This window comes from Brachyhypopomus gauderio, chromosome 10, assembly GCF_052324685.1.
Source record: "Brachyhypopomus gauderio isolate BG-103 chromosome 10, BGAUD_0.2, whole genome shotgun sequence".
In the NCBI taxonomy this organism is placed as follows: Eukaryota; Metazoa; Chordata; class Actinopteri; order Gymnotiformes; family Hypopomidae; genus Brachyhypopomus; species Brachyhypopomus gauderio.
The window spans coordinates 17,538,139-17,549,854 of NC_135220.1; the positions used below are offsets into that span (position 1 = coordinate 17,538,139).

Here is an 11,716-nt window from a genome sequence, read left to right on the forward strand (position 1 = left end):
GCTTAAAACACCACAGCTCCTCCCTAAAACCACTGAAGGTGTTGGAATCCACCGTAAAGCACATACCCTGATCATTAATTATGCACATAATTACTTACTGACACACACATATACACCCTGGCATCGGGAAATTCCACATTTGAATAATACCTGAGAGACACAAGTTATCTGGCCATCAGGTTATTACAAACACACACCTGTATGATGCCAGACAAAGAAATAACCAGGAATTGAATTGACACGTGCAAAGCAGTAATCTACATCACTACAAGCAGCAGAGTAAGTTTGACATTTCAGAATTTAAGGTGTGATCTTCCATCAAACCAGCAGGCACAAGGATATCATGTCTGACTTCTTTGTTGGGGACAGTTCCGTGTCTGAACTTTGATCACTCATGCAGCTAGTTTTATAACTATCAGACAGATACTGAAAAAACACACGGTCCTGATTAGTTAATAGTTTTGAGCCATGGCAGCTGTAAAAACAGTAAAAACAGTCTGAGGCTTCAGAATTTTATGAGCATTACTGTTGCTTAATTTTTGTGCAAAAAAACATTTCATTTTTACACATACGTTATTAGCTGTACCATATGTCCGCTACTGTAAATCCCCGATTATTTTATGCGTCATAAAATATTTCAGGTGGGATTCAAATCCAAAATCCCCCAGTTACGCCAGTGAGGAACACACACGTACCACATAACCCCCACCCACACTCTAAAGTAAATATAGGCCAGAGTAAAAGAAGACCAGACAAAATGTTTCTGTGAGCATCTTGTATTAAAGTTTATACAAATAATACGCTAACCTTTATGTCAACAAAGACAGTAAATCAGAACACACTGGACGGGGGGGGGGGGGGGGGGGTCGTCTTTGCTTTAGCAAACTGGGTAAAACATCACTTTGCAAGTGCGTTGCCAGGATAATAATCTTCTAGTACTAACAGCGTAACCATGATGATGTTATTTACAGTATCCTGTACATTGGGGAGACCCAGTTACAGGAACAGCATTAGATGATGTCCTAACCAAAGAATTAGAACGTCCAAATCGGATTCTAAGTCTGTGGTCTGCTTGTAAACTATGAGGTGCAGGTGTTTTCTGCAGGACATCCCCAAAGCTAGGGGGCGCACCCATGCACTCCACCCCCCCACCCCCGTTGCTTGAAGTAGGACGCTGTGGAAGTCTTTTACGGTTTTGGTTCGGTTTCGTTCTGCTGTGAGGGAAAACCACGCGAGTGAAATGTGTTGAGGAGAGGACGTCGAGCAGGTACCATGTCAGGGTCCGTTCTAAAGCGCCGAGACGTGAACCACAGGCCCCTCCCCCCGCTGCTTCTTTTCGGTACTGCTACAGCCCAGGAGGCCGCCGCCCACATTTCCCGGGTCCGTGCCCTATGTGCGCTGCATGCCTCCCACAGACTGACAGGAAGGTCCCACCGCCTCCTCAGGGTGAACGTACTGCATGCTCCCGTTCCTTAGAGCGGTAGGCGTGGACGCATTAGGTGCAGCCCCTTTGCTCATTGTGATTGGTCGGCGCAGGCCTCCGCCGGGCTGGCCCCCGCCCCCTCGTCGTTGCTGCTGTCCACGTCCTGGTCCATGCCGGCTTCTTCGTCTAGGCGCTGGCTGGTGTAGTCGGTGATCTCCAGGAAGCCGCTGGGTTCAACCACCACGTTCGACTGGCTGGAGTCGGGCATAATGGAGTACTGGGGGATGACCTGCAGGGTTGGGGTGAGAGAGACAGTCACACCAAGACGTTATAGCTCAGGGGTCAACAGAGCGTTTCGGTCTGCTTGTTCGTCTGTGTCTACCTGTGTGCATCCGTAAGCTCGGCCACGCCTCCATCACAATGCAGACCTGCTCACCTGTATCACGTCCAGGTCTTTACTCTTCTGGATGCGGCTGTAGGAGCTGTGAGCGTGTTTGGAGCTGGTGATGAGGGGCGAGGCGGACGGCGTCTTGCTGAAGGGGCCGCGGTCGCTGGACGAGTCCACCACCATGGCCTCCGCACCCGGGTCGATCTCCGCCTCCATCATGGAGATCTTGAGGATGTCGGAGACGGGTTTCTCGGACGCGCCCATCCCCGAGCTGGACTCCGCCTGCAGCTTGGCTGTTGCCTCCCCAGTGCTGGATGTGGGCGGACATTGGTGACCACCGAATGTAATCTTGGTGACGGTGGCACCCTGGGTAATAATTGGCTGCTGCACCTGTGAATGAGAGACAGAGACAGAGAGAGAGAGAGAGAGAGAGAGAGAGAGAGAGAGAGAGAGAGAGAAGTGTATGAGAGAGAGAGAGGAGTACGAGAGAGGGGGGCAGTGTATGAGAGAGAGAGATAGATATGAGAGAGAGAGAGATAGATATGAGAAAGAGAGAGATAGATATGAGAAAGAGAGAGATAGATATGAGAAAGAGAGAGAGAGAGAGAGAGAGAGAGAGAGAGCGCTCCCCAACCTGGCTGCTGCTGCTGGCGGTGTTCTTCTCCGTGCCCACGGGGTGGTGTGCCTGCAGTGGTGGTGGGTGGGACAGCGGCGTGTGCATGTTGGGCCGGTGGTGTGAGCTCGGCGCCTGCTGTAGCTTCGGCAGCTGTGGGGTGTGTGGGGTGTGCGGGGTGTGCGGGGTGTGCGGGGGCTTGGCGACGACGGCCTGCAGGGTGGCCAGCGCTCCGGCGGGGCCTGACGGAGAGGGAGAGGCGGAGGGCTTGTCTGCCCTCACCGAGGCCGCCGGGACTTGGGGCCTGGGGTGGGGCTGCTCTACTTTCTTGGACGCCGGCAACGCTTCAGCCTGGCCGGGGGCGGGCTTGGTGGGCGTGGCAGGTGGGCCAGCCTTAGCGAGGGCATTCGGAGGGGTGCGGTGGTGTTGGAGAGGGGGAGGGGCGGGCTGTGGGGTGGACTGGGCGGCTCGGTAGAAGAGCCCCGTCTGAGGGTCCAGGGTGTCGCCCTCTAAATCACCCTCTTCCACTACCACCTGCTCCTCCAGAGGCCTGGCCTGCTCAGGACACACACTGCCCTGCAACACACACACAGGGTCTGTCTGTAGTTCATCTCCATCAGACATATATTTCACAGGTCAACTGTAATAACCACACACACACACACACACACACACACACACACACACACGTTACCAGAGTGTTCAGGGTGGTTGTGCTTGTGGAGGGTGCAGCACTACTGGAGACCTTCACTGTGGAGGAGAGGGGGCACGTCTGACTGCAGGAAACAGAAGCCTCACCGACTGCTGCAGCCTTCACGGGTTTAGCTGCACATACACGCACAAACAGTATATTTCAAAACTTTTTCCAACATTATCCAAAATGGCCTCAACCCATAAAGAGAAGAAATCCATTCTGAGCCGAGTAGGCTGTAAAGCAGCTGGGCTTTGTTAAAGGTGTGGGAGAAGGCAGGTGTACCGATGGAGGAGCTCTCTGCTGGGGTGTCAGCCTGGCCCACTGCCTGGCCCGATGGTTCGGGTGACTGCCTCCTCTCTGGGGGCATCTGCATGGGCACTGCCATCTGGCTCAGGTCAATGGTGTGTTGGCGGGGCTTGGCCTCAGCCTTTTCCTTGGCTGTCCAAAATAAAAGCACATGTTCTTACTGTCCTTGAAGAGAGAGGAGTAACACACACACACACACACACACACACACACACACACACACACACACACACACACACACACACACACACACACACACACACACACACACACACACACACACACACACACACACACACACACACACACACACACACACACACACACACACACACACACACACCTGTGGTCTGCTGCAGCTCCAGCAGGGCTTTAATGGTGGATGTTGCAGACTGGGCCTCTGCGCTTACATCCTGGTAGATGATGGTGGGACTGGCTTCCACAGAGACCTCCTGCTCTGCCCACTCCTGACCCCTGGAGGTGATGACGTGCACTACTGCCTGGGTGTCTAGAGGGCGCAGACACCAGAGTTCAGCATCACGCAGACCTTGCAAAACACAAAGCATTCCTCTCTGGCTAATTATAGATGAAAGAATTTCAAAAGCATTTGGTAATTTCTTTTGGAAAGGGATCATTAGGGATAAATAACAGGTGATACTTGGGTAGTCATACTGATTTTATTTGACCTTTTTGATCTTTATTTCCTAAAGATCTTTATTTCATAAAGATCAAACAAAATAGTTCACAATGATGTGAAATACTAGTAAGATTTTTTTTTACCCATTTGATCTTTTTATTTCATGAAGATCAAACAAAATTGTCCTCAATGATGTGAAATGCTACTCCTACAAAGTGTCCCTACTTGAGTGCTAATAACAGTCCCTCGTGGAGAATCTCTAGCCAGCTAAACATGTGAATGTGACTAAAATCCAACTATATTAATTACAACAATTTCCATAAGGTGCTTCCATGCATGCATGCAAACATATAAATAAATCAAACACACTCAAATGATCTGTCCCTTCTATAAAAGGTACACCTGGGAATGTATCATTGCACTGTCCAAGCTCACCGTGGGTACTGTCCGACGACACAGGGCTGCTTTCCATGTATGAGGGTGAATCGTCCTTCAGCGCCCCCTCCTGGACGGATCCCACTACACCGGCATCGGCCGCACGCGACACCTGCTGCAGCGTCTCGCTGACCAGCTGCCTGGCCTGCTCGCTCACCACGGCCGCCTGGAAGGCCATGGGCTTCGGTTTGATCAGCACCTGCACAGCAGGACGGCCACAGGCTCACACTACGCTCCCGTCGTAGGTAAGAGAACATAATCCTTCATCCAGTCTGCAGGGGATTAGGCCTATACGTAGATGATACCCTCATCTTCATTCATTACTTTATTTCGCAATACGATACACACCACATATCGGGTTGGGTGTCCAAATATCACAATGACGCATTTTTGATATATCGCCAAACCCTTGCTCGGACGTGGCCGGGCACTATGAGGCAAGCGGTCATCGGACGGGCCGCACCTGGGTCTTGCCCTGCTGGCCGTAGACGATCTTGGTGGGGATGATCTTGGTGGTGCTGGAGGCCTGCACCGCCGCTCCCAGGCCCTTGGGCTGAGTCACGATCATCTTGGTGATGGGGCGCGATGCCGCAATGATGGCGGGTTTGGCTCCTGGTACCGCCTGCAGAGCCTTCTCGCCCTGACACACGCACGCATCAAAGAAACCTTCATCAAACGTAGCCTTTAAGGCAAGCCCAGCTCAGGCTACGTAAAAACACAAAATTGTTAATGAGAAGATGGCGATCATGACTATGTAATGCGAGCCTACCCCAGCGTTTAACAGCGTGGTGACCACGTTCTTCCCAGGCAGGCCCTGGATGGTGGCCCCTTTCCCTGTGGTTTTCTGCACCACGATGACATTGGGTTTGGATGTCATGGGAATGGTTGTGATCTTTGTGGTGGTGCCTGTTTGATGAAGAGTGTAGATGAGACCACAGCGGAAACGACTCCACTTCTCACCCCCCTCCCCCCCACCTGCCCATCCATTCCCACAATCCTTCACTTTGGAACACTTCCCATCATTCTATGCGTCTCTTGGCCACGCCTCCAGCTTCCACCAGCTTACCGGTCACGATGTTGGTGCTGATGATCTTGCCCCCGAGCGTGGCCAAAGACTTGGGCACCACCGTGATGATGCTGCCACTGGTGGTCTTCACGTAAGTTGCCCCGGCGGGCGACGTGGCCACCCGGGCTCCAATGGTGGGGCTGACGGAGGGCCGGGTATAGGTGGCCTGGGTCCCTGCGCGTGCACACACACACACACACACACACAGGGTTATTTTGCAACCTCAAGCAAAGCAAGGCACGTTGTTCATTACGGATGATTGGTGGTCAGGTTCTGGATCTGAGGAGCTTCAGCAGGCAGAGTCAGACCTCAGTCTGGGCTTTGAGGTTTCAGCTAGATGGCCAAGTGAAAATGTCAGATACCTGTGGGGGTGGTGACTAGTTTAGTGGTCATAATGGCCCCATTGCTGCTGACCACCATGATGGGGGCGGAGCTGCTACTGCTGACGACGGCTGCGCTGGAGGGTTTGGGCAGGATCTTACTGGGCTGCATCTGCTGTGTGATGATCTTCACTCCTACACACACACACACACACACACACACACACACACACACACACACACACACACACACACACACACACACACACACACACACACACACAAAGTATAACTGACATAAATAACAATACACATCATCATACACATGACAACAGGGTGTTTTAAGGTATGCAAAATGAAATTCCAGGAACTTCCATGTGCTGAAGGCCTGACCTGACTCCTGCTTGATCTGTATGGTGGGTTTGGAGCCCGAGGGTGTGGTGCTCTGGGGTGAGGAGGTGAGTGGGGAGCCCTGCAGCCCTTTGGGTGACTGCTGCTGTTTGGGGAACTGGAGGATCTGAGACGGAGAGCCAACCAGAGCCTTGGGAGAGGGCAGCCTGGTTGTGGCAACCTTCACGGCTGCTGAGGTTCCAGGTGAGGATCCAGCTAAACACACACACACACACACACACACACACAAATAAAATCAATCCAGGAAATACATGGACAACAGAGCACTCTCTTGCATACATGTGTATCCACACACTTACTCTGAGCCATGGTGGACATCACCATCGCAGGGGTGGAGGACACCACCGTAGTGACCGCCACAGGGCTGGGCCCTGGGGCAGCGCTGGCTGAAATGACCATGGTCTGTTTCTGGCTAGACGAGGTCAGCGCCGAGCTGGACACCAGCTTGGACATGGCAGCGTAGTTGTGCGACTTGGAGAGAATGTTCGGCACAAAGTTGGAGCTCGGCGAGGTGGTGACAATAATGACCTGCAGGGGGCAGGAAGGGGGAGAACCTAAGAAAGCCGAGTCCCTGGTAACGCAGGGAGGGAGAGGCGGGTCACAGCACGCACACTGACCTTCTGCGTGGTGGTGTTGGTGGTCTGCGTGGTGGGCTTGGTGAAGGTGATCTTCACTGGGGACATGTGGGGGGGCAGGGAGTTGGCGATGCTCTGCATCAGGTTGCTCATCTTGGGGCTCCCGCTCACCGGCACCGTGATGGTCTTGGACACAGGCGGAGCCACTTTAGGCACCTCCTTCAGCAGCACGGGGGAGGAGCCAGAGGAGTTGGTGCGCCGGCGCTTACGAGGTTTCTCATCTTCATCAGAACAACTCACGCCTAAGAGAGAATAACAAAGCAAAATAAGAACATCTCCTTCCTCATTATTCAGGGAGCCATCTTTTAAAATACATGCATGAACATTAAAACTAAAAATAAAACTAACAATAATCAAATCTATATATTTCTGGAGGTCACCAACTTACTCTTAACATAGACAGTACTTCCGCTTGGCAACACTACCACATTGGAGGCGGGGCTAGCAGGCCGGGGTGATTTGACCGCAGCTGCCATGCTGCTGCTGGGGGCGGAGACACTGGGGGGCGTGGCAGTAGTGCTGGTGTACGAGTAACATACCACCACTGTGCAAAGCAAATAAACAACAAGACACCATCACAAACCACAGGAATGCCAAGACAAAAACTAACACTTTCTATGAAGCATGCATTAAAAAGATTTTATAAATGTGATTATTACGAAGTTACAAATAGTTATAATGTTACAAACAGTTAATAATCACAAAAAAAAAAAAAAACCTTTTATCCCATTAAAAAAATGTTTTACCTTCTTTGTTGCCAGTGTCTGCAGGCAGCAACAGCGAAGCATTCTGGTGGGCCGTGGTGTTGGCCACCGCGTTGGCGGTCACAGTGAATGCCGTCTGAGGCACCAGCCTGGGCATGAGTGGGACCAGCCTGCGGCCCTCGATGGACCACTCCGAGGAGCCGTTTGGCCCAGACATGCTATTAGCAAGAAACAAAAATAAGAAACAACCAACGCTGAATATGAGGCATGGTTCATGTAAATTTGCAGAAAAGTCACTTGGACGTGCATCACGGCCCACTTACTGGTACGCGATAGTAGTCAGCCGCTCATCGTTGACCGCCCGCCGCACCTCTGCCCGATGGCGCTCGGTTGAGATGCTGGGCAGAAACGAAACGCATCAGATACACAAACAAACATCTGCTGTTCCAGGATCAGGCGTTCCACTAACCTAGGAGCACAACTGCACAGCATTCGATGAGGCTGTTTGAACAGGACACCCATCTTTACTTGCAGAGGCACCAAACACCTATACGGAACGTCCCAGTGTCTGACCCGTCTCAGGGTCGCCCATCATAGCGCAGCACGGTCTCTCTTCAAACACACCAAATGTAGCTCGAGTGGTCCAGTACGTGCGACTGTGCAGAGCCAAACTGTGCTCAGCTCTGATCTACCTAGTTTTGCCTTTCGCAGCAGTCTACTGAATCCCTACCTTAACACTTTGGTAAGCTCTCCAAGCAGGTCTTTCTTGTCCTTGGTTAGATCGCCCTGGGCACGAAGAGCACTGATCACACCCGCATACGCCTCCAGTTCTGCACACACACACACGTACAAAATGGCTAGATTAATTTTACACACTCATCAATCATGACCACTGGACTTGCAGTGATAGATCTGGGTCAAAGGTCAATGTGCAGAAAGGTCTTCACAATGCTAAGATTGAGGCCCAAATTAAGCCTGGCTGAATAAGCTCTCTACCTTTTAGCATTGTGATATCTTAATTCCTATGATAACGTGATTCTTGTGGACGCTGGGAAATTACTTAACTGACAGGAGAGGATACTACCCCTCTAACCTCCAAGTACATGATTTTACAGGCAACCAAACACACAGCCTTGTTCTAGCCAAGGGGTAGCTGATCCCAGCCCTGTAAACCACCGTGTGGAGGTGATGCGCTCGCTTAGGGTTAGGGAGAGAACCACGCAGGTCTACGCATGCTCACAATTACTAAACTCAACAGTGCCGTTTTCCCACGGCCAAACAGTCAGGCCTGGGTCAGCACATGCTGCTGTGAGCTCTAATCACAGCTCCACGTTCACAGTCAGTCAGGAACCCAGAACGTAAAGGTCTCTCACCGAGCTTGCGCAGGATTCGTTTGCATTCGTCTCTGCTGAGGTCGAGAAGCGTAGGCCACACCACCGGCATGGTGCAAGCCACCTGTGGCTTCTCCTGCTGAATCATCCACTTCTCAGAGACACAGGTTCACAATCAAAAGACTGACAGAAGACTGACTGAAGACTGCCAAACTTTCTGGAATAGACTATTCTCTAGCTGAATTTTAGCTTTAGTAAACATGACAAAGCACACAAAAATACAAAAAAGATTATGTAATGATGCATACATAATATATAACATTTTAATTTGAGTATATTGTATGTGTAAGTGCACTCACCGTTGAGAGATTGTGACCTTTGTCTGAAATGTTTGCTCTTTAATGTACAATGATCTTCCAGAAAACCATACCCTTTAAGAAAACCATAAAAAATACAACTTTATTCCAAATGATCTGGATGCTATTAACCGACCAACATCTGGTTACTGTGCACATTCACTTCAGGAACAGTGTTCGGAGATGCTGCTTGACTACAATTAAGGGAATTATGAATCCAAGATACACTCAGATCCCACTTCCTAAATGATAAGAAAAACAAAAATGTACCAGACATTACAGTAAATAAAGCAAACACTGATTTTGTGAAAGCTGTAACTGTAGACATCAGGTCATTTCATACTACATAATACATTTCTACTACATTCAGACCTATAGGAGGAAACCGATGTACTGTAATTTGACCGGAAATTCATGACATGAGGGAGAAGATGCAAAAAAATAACAACAACAATAATAAATACATATGGGAAAAATGTCAATGTCAATTTCCGGTAGCCAACAGCGCGCCAGCTAGCAATGTTTTTGGTAATATGATGCTAGTTAAGGAGCTTATAATAGACGTATAAATGTATATTACTCGAACGAGCCTTTGGTGAAATAACGCCGCCGTTCCCGTTTGAAGTGTTTCGTGTTATCACTAGCCACCCTTCCTTCAACATGTACCTGAACCTCGACAAACTGGACCCCTCGCCACATAGACGGCCAGCTGGCCAACCGAGACCGGTCCAGCACCTCTAGGTAGCTCCTGTACCGCGGTTGACCAGCTGCAGTCAGGAACAAGGACGGCAGAGTGCGTTTGTAGGCACGAACACCGGCGCCTGTGTTTATAATCAACACCACGAACACACCGCCGCCATTATCACCCAGCTTAGCTAGTCAGCTAGCCAGCACTGCTAACTCAAAACGAGCCACTACTGCACACACAAATTAAACAGCCCGGTTGATCTTTTGGAGATCTAATACCATAAGATCAACTAGATCGGCCTATATAACATTTCGATATGACGGAATATAGTTAAATGCATAAGCAAAGAGGTAAAAACAAAGACCGACCGCTGCTAGATAACACTCCTCACAGTCCTTCAGTTCCGCCATGGTGATCCAAAACACTCGGGCCGGGTCCGAGCTGCCCGCACAACAGCCTTAATGCGCTTAAGAAGGCTCGAAAGTGGGACCACAAACGAGTTAATCGCTACAACACGAACTGTATATTCCTTCTAATATTTTGTGTAAATGTATTATCTTGTAGTTCATATTCGAGGCAGCAGATGTTGAGGTTGATCATCAATCATTTATTTTCGCGGCAGGCAGATTTCTCTGCGCTCCGATCAGGTCCCACGTACTGCTGTGGTCGTGAAGGCTTATTTTAAACACAGTTCGTGGTCCAGTCCTTGTTTTAAAGTGGGTTTTGCTGAAAATGCAGTGTTGTAAGACATTTTGTGCCTGGGCTAACAAAACCGTTATGACCGACCGAGGCTGAACAACTTGCAAGACATTGTTTACAGTAAAGGAGCGTTAAATGTGCACGATGTAACGGGACAGACGACAGAAAGGAGGATGCACACATCAGATATGTTATGTGTGTGTGAAAATAGACAATAAAACATAGGAAACCAACAAATGAATATTATATCACCTTTAAAGTGCATTTTATAGCAGTTTGGTGTGAAAGGTTCTTGTAATCCTAATTATACTTGTTTTTCACCTTTGACACATACAGCATCTGGGTCAACGACAGGCAGGAAGGTCTACGCAGTGGCTTTATAACCCCCAGTTTGTTTGGCGTTGTATTGGGAACATGTTCATTTTTGTTCCGAGCGGACTGGAAATTGATTGGTGTAGGTTTGGGAGAGACCTTTTAAATTTTACAGCGGTCCTAGATCAGCTAAATATGGTGAACTACAATATAAATTGAGCTAAACACAGATAATGCTATAGGCACTGCTCAAGAATATATACTAGGGAAAACAATACAAATACTTAATATTGTATTTACAAACACTGGCCATGACAAACATCGGGACTGCAAAATGTTTTATGGTTGTAATGATAGCTTTACTTTCATTTTTGCTTTTCACATGGTGAATAGAGTAATAGTCATACAATAACAATTAGCCAGACACTGAAAAGATAAATAACAATAACCTCAAAACATCTCACTTTCATCATAAACAATAGTCATGCCAATTTTAGGAACACAATGGAGTAAGAACAAAGAACAGCACCTTCACCTTTCCTAAAAATGCAGGGATGGCAGGTTGTAATTATAAACACAGATATCAGGGTTTAGGCAATCAGCATCAATTTTCTGATGTTCTTTTCCCTCGTTCTTGATCATATCTAGGTGTTACTGAAGCTTCACATACAGCGGATTCATATTAACTCAAAAATAAA

The 11,716-nt window shown here is 49.2% G+C and overlaps 1 protein-coding gene across 2 annotated transcripts; it reads right to left on the reverse strand.

The window, feature by feature from the left end:
• Positions 1-498: 498 nt before the first annotated feature.
• On the reverse strand, positions 499-10,786 carry emsy (EMSY transcriptional repressor, BRCA2 interacting). 2 transcript variants are annotated; one of them, XM_077020087.1, is made up of 21 exons: positions 10,376-10,786; positions 9,323-9,394; positions 9,006-9,114; positions 8,363-8,462; positions 7,956-8,030; positions 7,675-7,850; positions 7,317-7,472; positions 6,911-7,170; positions 6,593-6,821; positions 6,276-6,488; positions 5,925-6,077; positions 5,563-5,736; positions 5,266-5,402; positions 4,960-5,136; positions 4,497-4,695; positions 3,768-3,971; positions 3,401-3,556; positions 3,119-3,249; positions 2,446-3,000; positions 1,860-2,201; positions 499-1,712 (listed from the first exon to the last, which is right to left on the reverse strand). In XM_077020087.1, exons 3-21 carry the CDS (start codon positions 9,109-9,111, stop codon positions 1,515-1,517), a joined length of 3,741 nt encoding a protein of 1,246 aa, XP_076876202.1. In that variant the 5' UTR covers positions 9,112-9,114; positions 9,323-9,394; positions 10,376-10,786; the 3' UTR covers positions 499-1,514. The 2 variants fall into 2 exon arrangements, with proteins under 2 accessions (XP_076876202.1, XP_076876203.1); XM_077020088.1 differs by having other exon boundaries at positions 3,768-3,932; positions 10,376-10,783.
• Between the last annotated feature and the right edge of the window lie 930 nt (positions 10,787-11,716).